General features: G+C 43.4%; 1 protein-coding gene across 2 annotated transcripts in view; it reads left to right on the forward strand.

Annotated features, from left to right (window-relative positions):
* EYA2 (EYA transcriptional coactivator and phosphatase 2) overlaps positions 1-24,187 on the forward strand; it is a 284,272-nt gene that overhangs the window by 188,977 nt on the left and 71,108 nt on the right. For both annotated transcript variants that reach the window (XM_086932597.1, XM_086932598.1), the window contains exons 6-9: positions 1,283-1,350; positions 2,378-2,555; positions 5,338-5,480; positions 9,615-9,698. In XM_086932597.1, coding sequence (XP_086788723.1) covers positions 1,283-1,350; positions 2,378-2,555; positions 5,338-5,480; positions 9,615-9,698 — 473 coding nt within the window. The remainder of the gene's footprint in view (positions 1-1,282; positions 1,351-2,377; positions 2,556-5,337; positions 5,481-9,614; positions 9,699-24,187) is intronic.

The following is a 24,187-nucleotide window of genomic DNA, read 5'->3' on the forward strand; positions in this document are numbered from 1 at the left end:
CGAAGCAGAGACAAGATATATATATATAGATAGATAGATAGATAGATAGATAGATAGATAGATAGATATATTCTGTAATCACCCCATTCCAGGATGACTGGTAGGTGGTAAGGTGGTAGTTCCAAGCCCTCAGTAACCAATTCTATCCAGGATCAAGGCATTTTGCGCTAGAAAAAGGGAATAATATAAGCGATGTGGGCTCCTATGCTGTATGTGAGTTTCCACTTCCAGGTCCTCTTCCCCTCACTATTCTGCGTTCATATGTTGGAAAATGTGGGCCGGAAAGCATTTGGATTGGCTGCGTGTGCGCCTTCTTGTACCCGATAAATCTTATAATCCCGTGGGTGGTATCTTCTGCTGAGCGACCGCTACACACAACAAGTGAACGGGGCCTTTGAGTGGCAAATAGCATTCTATGGTCCACTGAACACCGATTCCACCAGATCTTATGATAGACTTTGCTTATGGAACACCTTACACACCTCTCATCCCAACTCATAAATGTCAGATGAGCAGAGCTGCCACGAATGGATTGGCTTTTTAATAAAAACACACATTTAATCTTGTTTTTGATCTGAAAAGCTTTGCCCCTTTCGTATGTGGTAACGAAGGGTAGACTGGCTGGCTACCTTTAATTATATGTGTAGAATGAGCAGTCCAAACAAATAATAGTCCTGGAAGTAAGTTCATGTGCAGCTGGAATGTGACAAGTACATGTTTGAGTTTATATCAAATTACCAGCTGTATTTAGAGAAGAGAGCCTGATCACGCTTAGGATAAACCCTAACTGGCTCCATGCAGTCCCATTTCCTTCCCCGCTCTTCTGTGCTATGTGCCGCTAATCTATAGATTTGGGGCTGGCTTTTAGTGACTCAGTTATTTGGACTTGCCAAAGAGCTTCTCTTGGCTGTTGACTATAAGCTGGACCTCGGCCCAGGCAGGGTAGGAGATTTCCCGCAGTGTTGGGTTACTACAGGCGAGTTCCCGCTACCCCACTACAATAGGCATTATGCTATTATATTTTAGAGTACTATGTGAGTCTTCATAATTTCATCTCGAAATATTTAGCTCTAAGCCTTCCGCTAACAGAATTGGAATGATGTGTCCTTGTGAATTCAGAGGATTTCTATTTTTTCTATCTGTATCTTTCTTTTCTTTAGTTACATAAGAGTGAACAAGTGATACACTATACAGTAAACATGTGTGCATGGCCACAGAGTTAGACTGGAGTTTTTTTCTGTAATTCCAGAAAATAACATATATGAAATGTGTGGTTTTTTAGGTACAACAGGACTGTATCAAGGATCCAACGGTCTAACCAGTTCGCCTGGATTTAGCAGTGTGCATCAGGTAAGTGCTGTCAAATTGCCTTCCTAAAGACCTTTGCCAAATACTGTACTTTAAAGATAAATTAGTATATTGTGAGTTGGCGAGTTAATGACTGAGTTAATTTGTTTAGTGTTCTACACTGTCATAAATTCACCTAGCCATGAATATTTTATACACACAGTGGGGTAGGATGGGTTGCCAGCACCTGGGGCAAGGCGAGTATCCATCCACTTTTCTTTTAAACCTTTGCACCCCGCCCACAATACACCTCTGTATACACAGCAGGTATATATGTAGGGTTAGAAAATTACATTTAATATTTTGCATTAATTCTCCATATTTTAGGGTTCAATAGCTCTCTGTGACGCCACTTCCTGTATGCTCCCAAATCTTCTGTAATGTTTCAATTCAGTCTGAAACAAACTAACAAAGGGATCATCAAGCGGGTAAGGTCCATTGGACTGTTAATGTCCTCTGGGTTTGGGCAATTTAGACATGTATTTGAGACACTTGTTTGGGCGCCACTGTTAAGCTTGACATCATTTTAGTGATAGAACAATATGTTGACATTATTTTCATATTTTCAGAAAGACAAACTTAGGCAAGACTAGATTTTTTGTTTCTTGAAATTGTGTATATAGAACTTACATTCTGCCCACAGTTGATTTTCAATTTTAAAATGTTCGATCTCATTACAGTTGATTATTGGAAGCGTAGTGATGCCAAAGGGTTGCATGATATTAAGGTTTTACACCCACTTAACCACAGTGTAGATTTTAAGCAGAATTGTGATTAGTCCACTGGATTTAGCAATCAGTGGATACTACAGGAACTCTTTGCTGTCTTCCACCCTCTGATTTCTGGATTCTTCCCTCATGGTGCATATTACATTATTTTCATCAGTTATGAAACATATAAACAATTCAGAAGTATATCAGTTATCTACAGTTTCATGAAATATTTCACAAGTCAAATCAACATAATTTTGTTTTCAAATTTTGGATTTTCCAATGTTGATGAGCATGTTTTCTCTTTTCTCTTTATCCAGGAATACCCTTCTTATCCTGGTTTCACTCAAAGTCAGTACTCACAGTTTTACAACCCTTCTTACAACTCTCCGTATATATCGAATAATAGCATCAGTCCGACAGCGATTTCCACAGCTACCTACTCAGTCCAAGAGCTGTCGCACAACATCACTAATCAGAGCCCTGAGTCACTCCCTGGTAAGTTGATTTATTTTAACAATATTAGAAGTTCTCTAAAAAATCAGGAAACTAAGTACTTCGATCCACAGCCTTTGTGCAATTATTTGTTGTTCCTTTGGTCAGCGCATTTTGTACGCTGATGGATGATGTCAGCACAAGCATTTTTCAGCTGCAGTTTAAGATAACAATTTCCGCCAATCAGCAAAGAGCTCAGTAGTTTTACAGGAAGTATGTCTGTCATACAATGACACTCCTGTTTGAAAGCATGAGCCAGGAGCAATTATTTTCAGAACCTAGTGGGTGACAATTACACTCCTTGAGGAGTTCTGATTTTTAAAAAAAATAAGATTTTATTTCCTTATGATTGTGTACGTGAGTCAGTTAATATGAATTAGATTAATTCTAATGTAAGGTCATGCTTTCAAGTTAAGGTCTGGTGTAAAAAGGGGACAACTGACAAGTAAACATGCTTTTCTTTTCAACTGATGTTGGCTCCTTTAAGCTCTCGCGATATTTTCTAAAGTTATAATAGGCGCGATATTTTCTAAAGTTATAATAGGGGAGACATACTATCAGGAAACCTGTTTTTTTAATGTACTATTACTCTTTCTCTTTCTCAGAGTTGGATACAATTTTAATGGAAAATCTATGGGTTAGGCTAACTTGGATGTTGATTACGCGTTGTTACTGTCTGAAGTAGCCAGTTAGGCAGTTTGCATGTCACGTGTTCAACCGCAAAGAGTTCACTAGAGAAAACAAGATGCCATCTTCGAAGGCTTGAAACAAAGTCAGTCATAGGGAGTCATCTCAAGCACTGTAAACAGACCCATTAAGAAACAGGCTGCCCAGGTGCTATATGCAGACTCCATCTATGTTTTTTATTACGTTTAGATTGCAATAATCTTAACACTAAATTACACTGGCAGTTACTCCATTTTGCAAGGTGGATAATATCATGATATTTGAGGACAGGATTTCATGCTTTTTATTTCTTTTTTAGGAGAATGGAAAGCAGATATTGATTTTTATCTGCTAATCAATCATGTTTTACTTCTTTAATGTAAATGTCACTGCTGATGGCAGTGCAGTTAGTCTTTTAACAGGGTCACTGTTATGTGTCGATGGAGGAACTAATTAATTACCTGTCTTACCAAATTATGCAACAAGAAAATGTAAATTACATGGCATAATGTGATACCTTCTGTTGCAGTAATTTTCCACTCATGTGTCATTTTAAAATACATGAAAACTGTCTGGACAGAGGTTACCACTCAGTAGCACCAAGCTGACAATTTTAATACAGCAATCAGAATATGAAAGATAGTCACTTAAGTTTTGCAAATACTTTGCCACTGTGAGCAACCATTGATGGCTTTGTGTTTGTAACTTTTGGTCCCTTTGTGCTAGAAGCAACAATGTTTTTGTTGAAATTGTCAAAATATTGCTGAAATCATGGGTCATGTGACAAACACTGTAAATCCATTATTATGTGGAAACCTCCAGGTCAGGTCAATCCCATAATTCGACTAGTCCAGACCATAAATCATATACAGAATGCCCATGGCAAGAGCCATGTCTTCTGATTTGTGTTCAAGTTCTGCCAACTGGAGGATAATTGAATTCAGTGCAATTCTGTTTTAATTTTCTACAAAATTCACATTGCATTTTGTGATATATTTGCGATTTAGTGATAGTCGCCCATCTGAACTAGATCAGACTGTTAGTTGGCCCAGGCTTAGCACCATTAGAGCCAGTTAAACTCTACTGAGGCAATAACCGTTGTGCCCCCACTTCTACATGGATCAGTGCGACTGTGACCTTGGCGGGGTAGGAACAATGCCACTGGTGATTCACTCTTCAGTATAATTCTCGACTCGGATATCTATGTTGATACACTGTATTGTTGTGTACATAACATTGGTGTCAGAAATAGAGTTTGAATATACGCTTAGTATTGTACTAGTTTAATGTCTTACTGTTTTCTGTCTTTACGTATCAATTTTGCTGGTCAATATTGAATGTCAGGTTCTTTATGGTTTTTTATTGTTTCCATTGTTTTAAAAATCCGTGTTAAGCGGTCTTTTAACCGTCCACTTTTTTAATTACTGTATGATCAATAAATTGTGGCCTTTTTTTATATATGTGAATCTTGTAATTGTTTTCGTTTATAAAGTTTTATTAACTCCATTTCTGTTCAAGGGAACTTCTCCTTTTTACATTGGTTGGTTAACCCTACTTCCCTTGATTTTTGTTAAGGGATACCTCTCATATTTTCTCTCGATTCACCCACTCCACCAATGTCTACATGGCCTCCTTCTTTTAGTGTTAAATTCAGATCAAGACCTTGGGTGATATCATGAAGGGCACCGCTTGCTCAGTGCAGAGCTGAGTGCCTGTTTTTATGTATGTGCCTGCAGTGTGAAAAGTTAATTTGTTTAACCCGATATTTCCCTGAGCTAGGTCGTGCTTTTCAGAAAACAGTGAGCAGGATTTGCCTCTTTTTGTTTCTGAGCTGTACTTTTAGAATAATGCATAAACTTGAAGAACTATTGGGTTAAATACAATGAATTAACACACTGGCCCATAAAAACAGATTCTTCACTCTGTTTAGCCCTTTATGGTTCAGTCCCAGGAAGACAACCTCACTATTGTAGCCCAAGAGGCAAAGTGTCTACGCTTGCCCACCACCATCTTATTCATATGCCACCGATGCAGTAGGGCTTAAAACTAAGGACAAATTCGACTGGATACAACATTCCTTATGCATACAAAGGCATAAATGTACTATTTTTTGTTATAGGTGAATGCAATACCCACATTGGCCCATCAACACCAGTCAAAGATGGAGAAAATGATCGACATCATCGTGGATCTGACGGCAAATTACGTGGGCGATCGAAAAGAAGCAATGATCCCTCCCCTTCTGTAGATAACGAGATAGAGGTAATTATTAGTCTGCTATTACAAACAATGGGGTGACTCAAAATTAACCCTAAGGACATATACACTTTTTGATACAGACAACCAATGGTCCAATCATAGCAGCAAACAAACCAACGAGAGCTGATTGTATCAATATATCCTAATAATATATGAAAGCTAACATGTGAGGGATCAAAGCAGCAAACCCAGATATGGTTTAATTTAGCAGCTAGAGAGACACCGCGGGTGCCCTAGCTACTTATATAAAATTATCACTCCAAACCAGAGCCTGTACTGCATGGTTTTATGTATAGTTCTTTAATGTTGAAAGCAGCTGTATCAAGTACATTTGATAAGGAAGTACAGGGCCATTGTGCATCAGGCACTGTCTGATTTAACAATCACTCAACCTCGTAAAATAAAAATGCCAGTTTACAACTTGGACCATTGATTTCTTTTCAATCATGCGCAGTCCATGATATGTCAGCAATAAGTTAGTGCACCAGTGAACCCATATTTAAAAAGTCACAGACTATAGTTTGGCTTTGTAAATTGTACTTTCTGTGAGTATTGAATATACTGCTCCCCAGGGTTTTAAGTGGGCTGAAAAGCTGATGGGGGTCTCTCAAAGGGATGTGGCCTATGTAATTAAGGTCATGGCTTAACACACCTAAGTTAAAATCTGTGCTTAGCATAGTATGCCAGGCAAGTAACAGTGTATCTACAACAAGCCAGGAATATTGGCTTTGTCAATGGTTGTTAGTTGAATAAGATAAATAAGCAACAACTATGACCTAGTTGTATATAATATTGAAAATGCTTCAGTTCTGAAATGATGAAATTATCAAAGACCTAATCCTATAGAATCTTGCATTAACCCCTTCGATGCTCATGACGAGCTGAGCTCGTCATGCAGTACACTGGTCGTGTGCTTTGACGAGCTGAGCTCGTCATGAACAATGGATTTCAAGCACTTTCAGCACAGTGGGGGAATTGCTGCAGCAGTGACAGTGTTAAAAAAAGACATTCACAGACTGGTACCAATTGAGGAGACACCTTTTAGAAGAAAAATCAGTGCCTTTCTTGAGACATCTTGTGTGTGTGGTGTGTATGTGTGTGCATGGATGTGCATGCATGCGTATTGATGTGAGGTGCGTGTGCGCACGTTTGCATGTGAGTGTGTGTGTTCAAGGCAACCCGCTGCCCATTCAAGAATCCGTGGCATTCATTCCTGTGAGAAGTCCACAAACTCATATTACAGTTTGTTCTCATGTCATATTTAATCTGAGGGGGAAGTGGGGTAGCTTGATGCCACATTGACATCATGTAGGTAATCCTATACTCTTACAATTGCTGCATTCAATTGTTTTAGATTTTACTGATGTTTTTGCAGCCTCTCTGTGGTTTCAAGATCATAAAATTTATACAGAGATCCGTCATAGACTGTTGAGTAATGTAATGGTAGCTGTGTGTTCTACAACACCACATGCTACCTCCTGGCAGCTTCTGAGCACTTTGTGAAAGTGGCAGATTTTAAGGCTTGAGTGAGCCAATAGATGTAATAATGGGGGGTTGTAAAGGTCTGATGGGGGGGTCAGTAGAAAAGGGTTTATGGCTATGGAGTAGCTCATAGCCCTGTCAACCCTCCAGGATCCACGCCTGTTCTACACATATGTTCATTTGCTCAAGTCAGGCCATTGCTTTGAAGGCAAATGAAGTCTGAGAGGAAGCCCTTCTTGAAACATTCAGTCTCAACAGTACAACTGAAGGTGCAGGAGTAAAGAATGAAGGCAATACATTCCCCAAAACATTTGAAGTAGTCCAGAGTGGTCCCTCTTGGAGACGTTTCTGTATTTGGATAGAGGAGGATGTACTTTGCATTTTGGGGCCGGTGTTACACATGAAAATATATTTGAAAATATATTTGAAGGGCTCAGGATCCTTACACCAAAAAACTGAAAAATGTAGGCCTATAATTTCTTCAAAATGGATAAAGGCTCTGATTTAGCACAAAATACTTGGGGCCTGATTCGGAGTTTGACGGTGCGGGCGGCATGCTACCGCCCTGCTCATGCACCGCCAAACCTCACCGCCGGCTGCCCGCTGGATTACAAGTGGTAATCCGGGCGGGCAGTGCTGTGGCGGCTGGACCACAGCACTGCCTTACAAAGGCTCATAGGAGAGCCTGAGAAAGGCAGAGCTGTGGGACAGCCACAGCGCATTCCAGCACGGCATGGTCTGTAAATTCCATGCTGTGCTGGAACTGAGAGTGCAGAAAGACAGGGGGCTACTCCATGTGCCCCCTGCATGCACCCCCCTTGCACTAGGTTTCCTCACTGCCATGAAAAGGAGGGCAGTGAGGAAACTCATAATCTGCTTGGCGGTGCTGCAGCGGCACCACCAAGCATATTATGGCCTCAGACTGCCACGCCACCTCTAAGGGATCTCGGGTCCCCGGCGGTTACTTCAGTCCAATGGCAGTCTGACCACCAACCTCAGAATATGGCGGTTGGACCACCAGGGCACACCACCACTGCTGCACCACCCTGGGTTGAAATTAGCCCCTTAATCCCATGTTTTTGTACTGCTTGTTTCTTACTTGCTGTGTTCTAGAACTACCTACACCCTTGGGCTTCTTAGCACTCTATGAAAGAATATAGCTGAGGCTCAACAGAAGGGTAGTGAAGATAGAAGCCTGGGTTTTAAATGATCACCAGAACCAAAGATGGCCTGAGTGTCTACTTAATGGCTGTTGCAATTAATTGTAGTGGTAGGCAGTCTTGGGAACCTTATTGTTGAGCCCTCTACTGTTAGGAAAAAAACAAAGCATTGCTCTTGATGAGCGAATTCTTTGACCATATTAACACCAGCTGAATTTTGCAGTCAGCAAGTCAGTGCCTTTTTAACATTTCTAAAGGCCAGTGTTCCAATGCTCCATATTTTAGCAATAAAAGATCCTCCAAGTTCTAATGGCGGTAATCAATCCAGAGGAGAATCCCCAGTGGAATTTCCCCACTTACTGCCACACTGGTAGAGGAAATCTGGAGTCTCTTTCAGAAATAGTTTGATTTTCATTTATCATGCAACTTTACTTCAGGCCCTTGATATAGCATTTTAGTCTGCTGCTGAGGGCTATATCTGCTATAAAAGACCCTATTTTATGGCTCAAGTGTGCAAAGAGGTAAATGGCCTTAGAAAGAGCCAAAAATAAACCACTCTCCTTCTCAGTTCTGCATCACTGACAACCGGGCCAGACTGGGAACAGCAACCAACCCTGGCAGATTGCTGCTCGACTGGCCGCGGGGTGGGTGGGGCTGCTACAAGGGGCCGATATGCAGTACTGCTGCAAAACCGGCCCCCTGTACCAAAACCATCCCCCATGGGTATAAAAAAAACACCCCCACTCCTCCGGCCCACCGGGGAAACAACCGCTGTCCTATCTACAACAATACACATTCTGGAATGTTTCTTTTTTGCTGATGTCTGTTTTGGTTTTGAGCCCCTTTTACAACTTGTACAGCCCAAGGCAGAAAGGCTATTATGCTATTAGAACATTTAACCCACTAAATGCAGATGTTTGGAAATTAAACAGAGTTGGAGCTCAATTAGAAAACGCACAGGGAGCAAAGCAGGAGAATGGAGTGGTTTTTATCACTCAAGCAGTCGGGTGAGAGGCTGCTCCTACTCTCTCACAGGGCTCCTGGTTGCCCACGTTGCAGATGTGGGGAGCTGACCAGCCTCGGAATGTTAACTTTGTGGGCCTTTGAGCATTCTGATTGGTTGGCCAGCACCCAACGTTCCCAACGTGCTAATCTTTTTCCCACCCACATGTATTCTTTACGTACCATTCATATTCCGTGTGTAGTAGCTACACACACCCCGATTAGAGTGTTTGGCAAGCGGTGAGTATTGCAGCATGCGCATATCAGCGCATGGATTGGGAGAGAGCGAGAAGAAAGCGTTCATCTGATGTATCCCCAGTGAACCAAGGCTTCAATGCCTTGAAAAAGGATGATAAATGGGCGTCTGAAGTGGTTACACAGCCTTAAATAAACATAGGAGGAAAGAAATATACACTCTGCTTGAGCTGAACTGTTGGCTGCAGACTTTTGCTCATGAATACATTTGTCTCCCTTGTTTCCTCTTTCATCGCAGCGGGTGTTTGTGTGGGATTTGGATGAAACCATCATTATTTTTCACTCCTTACTCACGGGAACCTTCGCGACCAGATATGGAAAGGTAAATTCACTCAATCTTTATTTTTCTATAAGGCATGTATGTTTCTGCAACAGTTTTGTGTTGGGAATTGCGGGGGTGGTCCCTAAGGTGGGTGTTCAAGCAGACGCAGGCTGCTGACTTCATATACACTGTCTAGGTAAGTCAAATGGTATGTCTGCAAGAAAAATGAGTATTTAATTGGCTCCTCTTTCCGCAGTGCAGTGTGGGTCTGCCTGCAAGAGTCTCCAGAAACATTTTCAATTAATGTGATTTTACTATAATAATGTAAAACTACTTTTAGAACTTTTTTACAGTCCTGTTAATTTTCTTTTTTCTTATGTGAATCTCCCTCGAGTGCTTTCCCTTCCATCCGCCCATCACCATTCGCTGCCCCTTCCCAACATCCTACTTTCTGTTGCTGCCCCTCCCACTTCCAGTTTCTGGTCACTCCCTCAACCAGTTTTTTTTTAAAGAATTTTTTTATGTGGAGAACCTGGAAGCAAATTGCTTATGCCTACAAAATTACACAACCGCACTGCAGCGTCATCATGTCTTTTTTTTTTTTTACTTTTCATCATGCTGCACAGCATCTTGCTGATGCTGTACCGCATGGCTAAAAGACATTGGCAAATCTTTTAGTGTTGCTAATGCTTGGCTCTATTGTATTTACTACTGTCATATTCATTTATTGCGGGTGTTAAACCTGAATGCAAGAACGCCCCATCACAAATAATTTTGTGATTCATGTGTTGGAAATGTAATTACTGGTTGAGGGGGGATAAAACTGTACTCAAGCAGTAACCACAATGCTCGTCAGGGTAAGGCGCAAGCTAACCGCAAAGTAGCCTGTGCTCACCCCTCTGGAACTTGGCACAGAGGACTCAGGCTTAACTTATAAGCAATGTGTAAAGTATTTATGCAACGCTTCAAACAGTAGTAACGTGAAAACACAGCACAAGGAAAAATCCCACACCAAATTAGAAAAATAGAGTAATGTTTAATAAATAAATCAAGACCAGAATGACAAAAATTCAATCAGTAGAACTAGAAATATGCAATGTTAAAGATTTAAGTCAAAATAGCGCCAAAAAGCCCAAAGCGGCACTCGCAGCTATCTGGTTGTGCAAGATCAAGAGAAAGTTACAAGGTCAGGCTGACTGCGAAGGGGTTTAGGTTGAATACAGGGACCAGGTTAGTCCAGCTTAAATGTTACCTTCTGAGTCCATCGCAAAGAGTTCAGTCGTGGTGAAGGGCATGGCGAGAAGCAAGGAAGTGTTGTGGACGGTCACCACTGTAGCGCAAAGATCCTGTTGTCATCACGAACGGTCAGGCCTGAACTTCACAGTGGTGCTCCCCATGAGCGGTCGATCTGTAGTGCAAAGGATTGGGTTGAGTGAACTTTGAATTGGTGGGCAGTGTGAACAACAAGGTTTTGGCACCAACAAGTCCTTTTACAGTCACAAAGAGCCCAACAACTTCAATTCAGCTCCACTGAGGCATCTCCAGGACCTGGGGGAACCACTTTGGGGGTCAGGTTCTTGCTCTAGCTGGATCGAGCTGCTAGTTCAAGTGGTTGGGAGCCTGTTAAGTTCCCGTGGCTCTGAACAGGAGTCCAGGAAACTAGCCTTTGGATTCACTTTGAGAGCTCTGGTTTCAGGCACAGGTCCAATCCCTCTGACTAAGACAGGAGGATAGCAAGGCAGAAAGGGCACAGTCCGGCTAGGCTGTAGTCCAGCAAGACAGCAGTTCATCAGAGTGCCAGCCCATTCCGAAGCACAGCAGCCCTGCTTCCTGGGAGAGTTGCCACAGGTCCAGAAGTGTGCTGAAGAGTTGGTGTCTGAGGTCCAGCATTTAGAAATGGTGCATCCTTGGAGGTGGGGGAAGCTTCTAGAGGTTTCCGTTTTAAGTGCACAGCTTTCTTGCTTCCCCTGGCTCCAGAATAACTACAGAGTGTATGTAGCCCTTTGTGTGGCGGCAGGACACAGCCTATTCAAGTGTAGGTAGGGCTGTGCCCAGCACTTCCCTCCCATACTACCAGTGATGGCCCATCCAGACACACCTAAACTCTCTATTGAGTATGGCTGTCTAAGAAGAATTCAAAAGTCCAGCTGTCAGTTGCATCCAGTCATGTGACCCAGAGATAGGTTGCAGGCACTAAATGGCAAAGGCAGGAAAATGGGAACTTTCTGAAAGTGGCATTTTTTCAAAAACGTAATTTATAATCTGACTTCCCTTAAGAGAGGAGTTTTCATTACAATTCTAAAGACAAAACTGATGACCTGTTACCATTTGAAAATGACAGCTTACTCCAATGTTATACTATGGGAGAGGTAGGCCTTGCAGTAGTGAAAAACGAATGTAAGAATGTTTCACTGCCATGTAAATCTAAATGTAAATGTAAATGTAAATGTATTGGCATTTATATAGCGCCTTGGGACCCGTAGGGTCCCAAGGCGCTTCGACCGCTGCGAAACCCTTCCTGGCTTCCCTGAGAGATGGTCCCTTAATGGGTATCTCCAGGGTGAGACCAGGCATCCCCGGCGGTCTGGTGGGGCCGTTAGTGAAGATGAGGCAAGCTAATGCCCAGAGTTGCCGAGTGTGATCGCTGATCAGAGTGGGCACCGAGGCGAGAGAATTATCGATTCCGCTGACCCTGGTCCAGAAACCTGCCGCGCCGGGAATCGAACCCTGGTCCCGGGCCGTCCTCTGCTCTCGGGTCTGCCGCCTCTAACCAGTGAGCCACACTACTTCACTTGCATGGCATGTAAAACTAAAAAGTACATGTTCAACTTTTTAAATTCACTGCAGCTTGCCCTCTGGTCTCTCGGGGGCCTTCCCTAGGGGTGGCTTATATGTATTAAAGAGAAAGGTTTGGGCGAGACAAAAGGTTTATTCTGCTAGGTCAAAATTGCAGTTTAAAAATTGTTCATGCAATTGCTTATCCTTGATATGTGATATTTTATAATGATTGTATCCCCCTTCTCTCCTTCCTTTCCTTCCCTTCCTTATTTCTTCAATAAACTCATACTTAAAAAACTGTTCATGCAGGCTGCAAGGGCAGGCCTGAGATGTTTAAAAGGCTACTTAAGTGGGTGGCACAATCAGTGCTGTAGGCCCACTAGTAGCATTTAATGTAGAGGCCCTGGGCACATAGGGACCACTTTACTAGGGACTTACAAGTACAATAAATATACCAATTGAGTGTAAGCCAACTACCATGTTTTAAGAGGACAGTGCAATCACTTAAGCACTGTTTATCAGTGGTAAAGATACAAATTATGAGTTGTCCAGTCACTGGCAGGCGGATGGTGATGGATGGTGATCCCACTAGTGGGGTACTTCCCACAGCAGGGTTCCAATCCAGTGCCACATTCCATTCTCCAGTGAGTAGTAGATTCTGTGCATTGGTAGCCCCCATCACTGAGCAGAAGGTATCATTCTTTACAGAAGGAGACCCAAGAAATTGGCGAGATGGCCTGTAAAATGTACCTCCTACTTATTATAGGTTTTGATTGTGATTTTATGATAGTCATTTTCAAATGAGCCTCACATTGCAGGAAGCCACAGCTACAAGAGTGCCATGGGGCATGGTCGGATCATGGTAGCCTAGGCTGCTCTGAAAGAGTCCCCTGGCCCTCAGCCCACATTGAAAATGCCAGAGTGGCAGAATGACCAGACTGGCCACGGAGGTGACATGTCTGTAGCTGGGCTGCCTAGCTTTTTTCCAGGGCCCTGATTGGAGCCTAGTACCAAATGAAGGGCGTCTAAGCAGGAATAAAGAGGTAATATCCGGAGGCTGCTCCACCCTCAAATGGCTACAGTTTTAGTTCAAACTGTCACAACCAAGAGGTGGGCAGCACCCTTATATCCCTCTAGCAGAAGTGCAATTCAATTGATGTAGGTTAGACAAGCAGTCCTAGTTTGTACCGCCGACGAGTGAGGACATGGGTTTCCTTCAGCAGTGTTGGGCGAATTTGCCTTAATGACAGCCAATGTTGCCCACACAGGTTTACGCCGTAGCCTACAGCAGGGGCGGCCTTAGGCATGTGCAAGCTGTGCACCTGCACAGGGCCACCAAACCCCAGGGGCCACCACGCCAATATATATCCTTAATATAATAATCCTCTGAGGATGGATACATATTTGCGTGGCGGCCCCTGGTAGGGATTTGGCGGCCTCCGGCTCTATTCCACTTCCAAATACCCTAACCCCCCCTCTTCACTGGCCTCCGCGCTCCGCCCCACGCGGACCCCCTCTTCCAGGGACCCCTACCTACGCTCCGTGCCCAGGGCCGTCTTGAGCCTAGAGCCGCCCCTGCCTACAGGGTCATCTAGATGGTTCCCTGCAGCCAGATGTCACCTCATTCATGTTCAGGATATTTGTCTGTTAGAAATAGTACCCTGTGGTGAGTGGGGTGGCTTAAACGTAGGCTCAGGCAATCAGGCAAATTTAGGATTCTTCGAACTCCTTCGTGAGTTTTTCTGTCTTCCCTTATAGTTTAACGTTTTGCCTACCCCTAATTAACAATACTTTTGAGGATAGTTGCTTCTGTAACATCATATATGGGAGAAAGTCTACATCGCATAGACAGTTCCTGGGAGATACAGCCTGATTTTTTTTAATATGTATTGTAAATGTTGCATCTAGAATGCAAAACATATTTTTCAAAAAATCACAAGTAATTTCCAATAACATACCAATGGGTTTTTCAGTAGAAATGGCCAAAGAATTCTTAGACAGTTTTATTGCTGCAGAAATTCACATGGAATGAAAGTGTTCTTTTTTGTGGAGGGGGGAATTTAACCGTGAATTTCTTTGCGAAATGTCCCCAATATTTCTGTAGAATTCTTGAAAATGCCACCTCCCATCGAAACTTCCTCCAAAAGAAAAGCCCTTCTTCGGAATATCCCCAAAGTAAAGGCTGGGGCTAGGCACAATTTTGGCATGAAAGGTCTTTTTGGTTTCAAGTGAGATCTAAAGGTGAGGTTTGACTAAAACCGCTTGTCAATTTATATTTGTTGCGCAACACATGACTGACTTTGCCCTTGCGCAACATCATTCGTGCCACAATTGCCCATCAATAAGTCATCTGCCTCCTCACCTTTCCACATGGGCTGCCTCTGTCATAAACCAACAGGCTGCTTTGCTTTAGCTTACCTTCTCTTATGTTAAGCAGCAACCAATCCCTGTCCAACTTCATGAAGTCAGTTTGCACCTAGTAAAACAACACAGGGGTTTATCAAACCCACCGGTGACGGCTGCATCTGTCATTTATGGCTTTACAAAGAGAAAATACATTAAACCCACTTGTAAGATTCGCAAGTGACGAAGTAGCTGAGGTGCGCACCCAAAAGGTTTCTCCAATTCTGCCATCTTTATCTTCCATACAAGTGCCAAACATTCTTTTTTTCTTCCTTAAGCTGTGGCCCTACCTTTCCTCAATGGTCTGACATCTAAGAGCCTGCCAGCCCTTTGACAAACACGAGCCAAAGTGCTTAGGGACATCTGTTTATTTTATTTCTCTAATGAGAAAACCTTCCAGATTCCTCCTGGCTCAGCTGTGTTTATTTACATTGTGTTAGTCATGCGCGCTGTGCACCCTGGGACATTGAAGGCCCGCCGAGGCCCGCGGAGCGGCCTACTCGCAGTTTATCCCTGACTGGAAATCAGAAGGAGTCCTTCCGAAGGAAAACAGAACCCCTGCAACTCGGGAAAATAGTTTTTCAAAATAAATACAGCTTAATTCACTCCGTTGATCGCGGATTAGGCCAAGTAGAATGTCATTTGTAACTTTTTTGCCAAGAAAGTTGTAGACGATTTGAACACAGGTCATAAAATGATGCTTTTGGGTCCCATTTTACCAAGGTTTTGCACAGGCCCTTGCCCCATGCAACATAGGGCAATGCACAATGACAATTTACTAACCATTTGAAATATCCTTGAGCACAGCCCCAAATTGCGTTGGGCTACTTGGGGGCAGATTTTTTTTTTTAAATACACACAACGCAGCTTAGCACCCAAAGGGGCTGCGCTCTGTTGCTTAACAGGAAGGGAGCAAAAAAGCACCATATCTTCAGAGATCTACGGCCAGATTCATCAACGGAAATTCGGCTCGCAAAGGGCCAGATTCTGAGAATCTGGCCTTTTGCAAGCGCAATTTTTCCATTTGGGAATCATCATCCCAAATGCAAAATTTGCTATTATAGAATTCGCAAATTTGCGTGGATTTGCATTTAAGGAATCTCTATTTGAGATTCCTTAAATGCAATTCATGAAATATTTAAAAATTGTGAATTCGCAATTTTGGGCCGCTATTTACCGTGAAGTCAAACCTCGTGGTAAATAGCGGAAACTTAGAAAAATGCACTTAAGTGCATTTTTCTAAGTTGTATGTTACACACATACATGTCCTTGGGACATGTGTGTGCGTAACACCAGCATCCAATATCATTTCAGGAGTGCAACAGGGTGTCCTTTGGACACCCCTGCACCCTTGAAATCGCAAACTCAACATGCGAATCGCTAATAGCGATTCGCACATTGATATGTCTTCCAAAGGCCCATAGGAATGAATGGGGAGTTATTCCTTATTTGCGATTAGCAATTAGCTAATCGCAAATAAGGAAGCTGTAGAAATCGCAATAAATATTGCGATTTCTACATGAATTCCGTTTTGCAAGTCTGTAATAGCGATTCCTTAATAATCGCTATTACAGACTCGCAAAACATGCCGATGATGAATCTGTGATGGTTCTCTCCTCCCCTCTCCCTAGCGCCGGTGTTTCTTTCAGCTGCCATGCGTACGCACACACCTTAGTGCCATTACTCTAGGGTGTATGCGTGAGTCTAGCCTAGGTTTTGTACTGGGAGGGTACCCTTTCTGTACAAAATACCATGCCTAGACAAGTTTTAAAGCTCTTCCCACTTTGTGTGCTGCACAGTGCAGCACACATGCAAAGACGGAAAAGAAAGGAGAAATAAAAACATTTCTCCTATTAGCGCCTCCTTTGAAGTGGCATTAACTTTTGGCGCTAAATGGTGTCTGCAATTCTTTGTAAATAGGGCTTTGCATCAAAAGGCATGGGTGGTTTGCATGAGAACACCCATGTACCACCATGTAAAGCCCCCTTGGTGTTCAGTAACCCAAAGCACTGCTTCTCGCTGCTTTGCGCTTCTTTTAGGGTGCTTTCCAGTGCAAAATAAGATTTGCGCAGGAAAAAAAATCCCAAAAAATCATTTTGTGCTGTTAGCGTCACTTTTGTGACGCTAACCTAGTGCAAATTTACCAAGCTTACTCTTAGTTGTAGAGCAGATAACATTGTGTGTGAAGCAAATACACACTGGTGGTAACTTTACAAAGTTTTGATATGCAACTCATAACGTGGCGCGTATTTACTATCCTTGTAAAGGAACACAAGTGCAGTACAAAAGGGCATTGTGCTGCATAAGCAGAGACGTTTTTGGGCAAAGTGACGGCTGGCCCCGGGCCCCAGCCTTTCGGGGGGGCCCTGATAGATCCAGCTGTGTTCTGCAGAGGGTTTTGCCCTTATGACCTTGAATGATTCTCAAAAAAATGTTTTAAATACTCTCTTCTTTTAATTTGTTTTCAATGTGGGGTATGTGTGGGGTGTCTTTAACCCATTCCGTGCTCCCCTCGGCCGTTGGCCGACGGAAGCACTACCTCACGTGTGCTGCCGTCGGCCAACGGCTGACGGAGCCCCGCCCACTCTGTAGAACGCCCGCACCGCGGCGGAAAAACCGCTGCGGTTAAGGTTTTAAATGACATTTTGCAGAGAAATGTTGTGTTTATGTTTCATACAACATCCATAAAAAAGTTTCTTTTAGAGCAAAATATGACTTCACTTTGGAGTCATGGGGGGTGGGGTTACAGGTATTATTTGCAATCATATTAGTGGGCTGCTGCCGTTTTACAATATTTAAAGCACACGTCATTCTCCCTGGATATTAGATGTAAACATATTTTGATTTTGGGCCAATGTTCCTGTGCGCAGTCAGTGACCTAGCCAAGAGCATGATAGAGTTGAAATTGGATCATAAATTCACAGTGTTCCAAATAGGGGCCCCCAAAATATGTTTGCCCCGGACCCCAAAATCCTTAAGAAGTCCCCGCGCATAAGCCCCTGTGCATTTGTTATCTACCCTATCCCATGGACTTCAGAAGTAGTGCAGTCGGGTGCCAGATTCTAATTAATGCCCGTGATATTGCACAAAGTGTTGTTGTTTCTGCAGCTCTAGATACGTGCTACAGTAAAGGTGAGTAGGGTTGGCATTCAGGCTAATTAGTGATTAAAAGCGTTATCACGAGTCGGTAGAGCAGTGAAATGATGGTTTGGGGGTCTAGTGGCAGGGTTGGACTGGCTTATTGACCAATAAGTACAGTTAACAAAATAGTCCTGTCGGTAACAGAGTAAATTTGGAAATACCAGTATTTCTTAAAGGTAAATCAGAAGAATTACTCAACATAAGAAGAAAAAGAGAAAAAAAGAAAACACAGCCAGGTTAGAGATTACTGCAAACAGCATGTATTGTGGCAAACGTACATGAAGCTTTCTATGTACATTTTAATGAATGTTACTCCAAATGTGCACTCTCGAAACACTCTCTGATTGTCTGTACCAAGGCCTTATCCCCCATTGGACTTCTAAGAAAACCATCTGGTTGCCCTTCTGGATGAGGAGTGTGGACTCAGTCATACCTGGCTGACAGCTTGCAGGCTGCTTTAGAACTGCAATGTTCTACTTTTTATTGTGTTTTATGTATCTAGTGCCTTACTTTTCACATGCCACTCTGCACAAGCACTTTTGTCACATCTTGCACATTTGGAGCAACCTTTTTTCTATTTTTCTTCTTATGTTGAGTAAAGCTTCAGTTTTACCTTTAAGAAAAACTGGTATTTCCAAAGGTACTGTTACCAACAGGACTATTTTCTTGACTCTACTAAACGGTATCTAGGTCCTGAGGTTCACTCGGTCACTCCATTAGATTCTAATGCTATTGACCAATAAGGCAGGGCCCGACGGGCTGTTCGTGGGCCTGGTTTATGGTCTGCTGGGCCCGTTTTACTATTGATTTTCCTGAAATTAAAAAATAACATTGCCTTAAGCAAGCTCAAATCCATGCTGTCTTCCTTATCTTGCAAAACACTTATACAGCTTGTCTTTACAACTTAAAATTTGCCCCAGTTTACGAACATGGGCCACTTTTCTGTCCCAATGTGACCATGTCTACGAGACTCTAACAGATTTTGTGGAATTTTCAAATAATGAATTGTGGCCTTGATATCATCCCGGATTCATACGTTGGATATGCACCATTCTAATGGCAAACATGGTTCAATAATATAATGAAAAAAATGCATGAGGATTAGAGGGCAAAGAAAATTAAATGCATTAGAAACTGGAATGGATGATACCTCTGTTAGATGAATTCCTAATTGTATTTAGTTTCTTGCTTTCTGAGTGACCTAGAAACAGGTACAGTGACAGGTTCTCTACTGTCCATGCTCCTAGGATGCCACCCTGAAGTGTTATATCTGCTGATCCCACTAAGGCCTGCAACAGAGCATTGGATTTCTGCTGGCACTGTTGCTGATGTAAATGTAGATTCCACATCCATCCAGTGTAGGTGTATTTTGGGACCTGGCCATAGAAGGTGCAACTGCAAAAGTACTCTCTAAACTGTAGGGTATGCCATGGTGCCAACTAAGTGTGGCAGTAAGGAAACACCAGCAGTCTATGCCGTGCAGGTACTGCCTTTGATGTTACCATTGCAGTGCCTATTTCATATTTCATAGGCACCGCCTTGGGAACGCTAAAGAACCGCCCACCAGACAGAAGAACAGTCCTGATCGGTCGGGAGGTTTGTACTTGGGATTGGTGGTGCGGGACAGGCGGGCAACTAGAGCCAAATTTCTGGGGGGGCGAGGGGGGGTTAAAAATATTTGGGGGGGGGGCTGATTCTTCCAACCACAGACAGAGCGGCTGTAAGAATGGGTGAACACACAGCAAACGCCTCATTTACAATTAATGGTCTTTTAAAGACCTGTTAAGTACTCGGGTGCGGCTGCAATTAGCTGCTCGCCAGCCCACGAAGACGTGTCAGCTCGGGCTGACACACACAACGGGGGGGGGGGGGATGAAGCCCCGTGAGCCCAATGGGTGTTGCGTGCCTGGAGCGGGATAAGGCCCATAGTCTCGTGGGGCAGCCCAAGAGTGGGCGTGGAGCCACAGCGAGTGGGCATTGGAGAAGCACAAGAGGACCCCTTCCGATGCGCTGGTGTGTTTACGTGACCTATGGCAGGTGTGATACATGGTACACTCCATTCCAGATGAACAGTTCCCCCCAATCACAGGCAGTCCTGGGGGTCAGACATTGATAGAAACCCAGCTGGAGCAATATCATGAAAAACGCTGGTGGAAGCACACGCACAAGAGCCTGCACACCTAGGCATTCGATCCCTCCTCACTAACACGAATGCCAGATAAAAATCCTCTGGCACAACTCCGGCTGCCTTGGCAGGCGCGAAGCGTTTTCCTGAGAACTGACATCACCGCATCTCTTGCTTACATGTTGTTCATGGAATCGGACGTCTGTGGTTTGAAGCCTTCCACGAAATGCTGATAATGGTGAAGTTCAGATCCGAGCTATATCGTAATTACAGCCCTGCTCTCTCGGCTTTCCAAGCCCTCACAATGGGCGCCTGACGCGCTGCCAGGCCGCTGCCAGGGCTGCTGAAGTACCTTTCAATTAAACCCGGCTGGCCCTCCGAGATTAGCGCAGGTGAGTCAAAGCCCCCTGAGAAATCCCAAATTAAATTGCCCGTTTGACAGAGCTCAGAACGCCTTTGTCCCGTAAATGAAGGGGTGGATGTGAACGTGCTCACCAGAGCCTCTCGCATGCCTTCGTAATTGAATAATGTCCCTTTTGCGCGTAAATACCGCGCTGCTAAGGCGGGTCGCTCTGCGCTTTTCGCTGTAGTCTTTCGGCGAACAATAGGCTCTTTGGGTACGAAGGGCGGGACTTTTGGTTCCCATGACGCCGTCTCTGCTCAGGGGTGTCGAACGCTGCGCGTTTGTGACAGACAGGAGATGCATATTTTGGAGTGGGAAAGACTGACGCGCCGACCGTTCCCCTCCCTCGGGCGCTTCCTGTTCAGCGGGTGAACTCCTCTCTAATTGTGATGTAAACTCGAATAGCTTCGAGGAGTTTGGTGGAATGTTCTCGACGGGTCAGGGACAGGTACATGGGAATTATTAAACTTTAAAAATGAACACAGTATTTCAGAGCTGTCAGATGGCATCGCGTTATGAGCAAGCGTGTCAGAGGTTGTTGCTGGGCCTGGGACTGCACACTTAAGATGGAGGGGTGGGGGGGGATTTACAGTGCTTAATTTGTAAAAAAAAAAACATACATAAATTGCCAGGGTCCTTGTCAGGATGCCACTGCAGCTTGCACACAGTGCCTAATTTGAGCTGGTGGTTTGAAGCGCTCAGCACCGGCACTTAATTATCAACATCAGCACTTTTCATGAGCACACGGTAAGGACGCATTAATTTATGGTAGACACAGTGAGATTATGAGATTTGCCCAGATTCACAGGATCTTGAGCCAATGCCGAGTCTCGAACCTGGTTCCCCTGCTCCGAAGTCGGCAGCTCTGGTCATTATGTCACACCCTCTTCCCACTTTTATTGCTAGAAGTTGGTTGTGTTTTGGGTGGCGCTAACAGTTGAAAAGGGCTGGTTCAATCTGCCTCCTGACGAGTGCCCGACACACACTTATTTTTGCAAATTAACTACTGCCTACACAACTAAACCACCACACTGCTACAAATGTGACAATTTAGACTGATTGAGGCCCACAGAGCTGTATGGCTTGGGCGAGTTCTTAGTTCTTTTTACTAATTAAACAAAGTTGTGCTGCTCATCTCTAAATTACACAAACAGCGCCACCATGTGGCAACTGTTATAAGTGCCGATGTTGATGATTAAGTGCCGAGCACTGGATAACACCGGCTCAAATTAAGCGCTGAATTCAGAGATCATTAAACATGTCCTGTAGTTAGAGAGAGCACAGGGCAGGACCAGAATTTGGACCATCTAGCGGTATTAGCCATTTCAGCTACATTGTAATTATTAAATAGGGCAGCTTTGCTGTGAAAGCTATAATCAAATGTGGCAGAACCAGCTCGGACTAACAAAAAAATTTGGGCCCTGGAAAATAGCGATCTTTCTGCCCTTCCTTGTTATGAGGGGGATTTCGGTTAGTCCTAGATTTTCAGCCGTAAGCCCTAAGCATGCTGTTGTGTGATTTCACTTTTCTCATTAGAACTTGAAGCCTAAAATGGCTTATGGGGTCCATTGTGAGTCTTATGTGAAAACCAGTGTGGTGATACTGTAATCAGAATTATGACAATTATAAGGTACACTAATTAGCAGATGCAGTATTGCCTTGCAATAGTACCCTTTGGTTACTGAAATAAGGAGTAACCACATAATTTGGCCTTTACGCACCAGTTTCCACAAATTTTCTCTCATTTTGAGGATTTTAACATGGATATATTCCACCTGCTTTTTAATCGAAACCAATGATGGCCATTTTCCGACAAAACCCATATATCGGATTTTGTCTCTAACTGCTTATGCCTACCATATTGAAATTTCTAAGAAACCAGGGCCTTTGGCCCAGAGTTACCAATGCTTTATTCTGGGTTTACGTTACTTGTGCGTAGCAGACCTGGCGCAGAGTGCTGGGGTGGGATTTTCTACTCAACAGGGTCTGTGCTGGAAAGTTTCCCAAACTAACACAAAGTTGCACTATGCGCCACTCTACATTTTTTTGTGTCAAGGGGCCTTCAGTGGGTTGTACGTGAGTGTTCCCATGCAACCACCTATGAGGTGTAACCCTATCTACTAACATTCACAGACAGGAATTTGTGCAAAACCTTACACGTCCTCAAGGCAGGTGTAACGAGGAGAAATTGTATAATTTCTCCTTATTTTTCCAACTTCGCTGGTGTTCTGCATTGTACTGCTCTCCCTTTGACACCAAGGCAACTTTGGTGGTTGTCTTGCCTGGTTTCAAATAGTATTAAATATGGGCCCCAGTGTGTTTAGTTGGAAACTCAAGGCAGTCTGTTCTGTGTCTGAGCTGTCAATGAACTTTCAGTTCTGTGAGCCTCTCCTGAAGGTATATCTTGCCATCCTTGTTTCACCACTGGCAGGGCCTCAATGTGTGCCAATGCATACAGAGCATTTAGGATGCACCCTCTCTGACTGCTTAAAAGTGTGTTTTCCTGAAGGTGTGTTAGATGGGTGAAAGACAAGTGTCAGAGTTCTCTGGACACCCTGTGCTAGTTATCTTGAAAGAGGTGTTTATTGTCCTAACCACAGTTTGAAGTGAAAGGTAATGGCATGTATGGCTGTGACTGCTGGCCCTAAAGGCTAACCATAAATCACTTTAGTCCCACATGGAACTCATTATAGTAATTGCCGGCTGGTCAGACTAAAGAAACACAACTCATGGCGAGACACCCTTTTCGATTTGTTTTGGATTTTGACTGGATGAACTGTCCAACTTGAGGACCGTCCCTGGCCTCCTAGTCATTGAACGCCAAGGCCTCGTTCCACAAATTCAATTGTGGAATAATTTTCGCTCTTTCTTTGCAAAAGATTTCAGATGTTCATGAAGGACTGAGCACAGTTTGGATTGGCTTGCCTCTTGTGGCAGCTGTCAAATTGTCTTGCATATTCTTTATTTCAGTGGGATTTGCGGAGTGAGTCATGTTAATAGTAGAGTTATATGTTAAACAACAGAAGCGTGTCAAGCAAAATAAATGTGTAAGCACAGAGACAGAGAAGGAATCAACCTAAATAATTCACACTGGAAATCGTTAGGGATTTCTTAGGAAGCCCACACTCACCACCCTGGGTGGTGACATGCGTCATCATCAAAGTAGAGTTATACCTTGGGAAGCATTTTCCTTTAAATTCTGACACTTCCTTATTCTTTTTATGTTCTATTCAGAATTTCCTGAGTGAAAGGTATTTGAAAAATAATCTTTGATGTTAATAAAGATTGAAATTAATAATATGTACAGGTGTGAGATACCTCTAGTACTTTGTTTTATAGATGTGTTACTTTTTTTTAAAAGTGCTTTACAAACATGCATTGACAAAGAATGGACTTATTGGCTTTGCCAGAGCTTGTGCTATCAGCTGTTTCCTTCTTGACCCCTCTCACCAGGGGTAGCAAAGACCATGACCGAGTTTCCAGAGGGCTAGCAAGAGAATAACAACTGCTGCTCCTGTCTACCTCTAAGTGATGTGTAGGCACAGAGTCAAGGAAGTAGGTGGGACTTTTCTGTGTCATTATTGAGGGCAAGCAGAATAGATGGAAAAGCCATGAGATGAGGGAGCCAACTGGGGTCACTTTGACATCTCTTCAATAGGGGTGTCCGTGCTAGTCTTTGTTATGTGATGAGCTGGTGAG

This window comes from Lissotriton vulgaris, chromosome 7, assembly GCF_964263255.1.
Source record: "Lissotriton vulgaris chromosome 7, aLisVul1.2, whole genome shotgun sequence".
Classification (NCBI taxonomy): Eukaryota; Metazoa; Chordata; class Amphibia; order Caudata; family Salamandridae; genus Lissotriton; species Lissotriton vulgaris.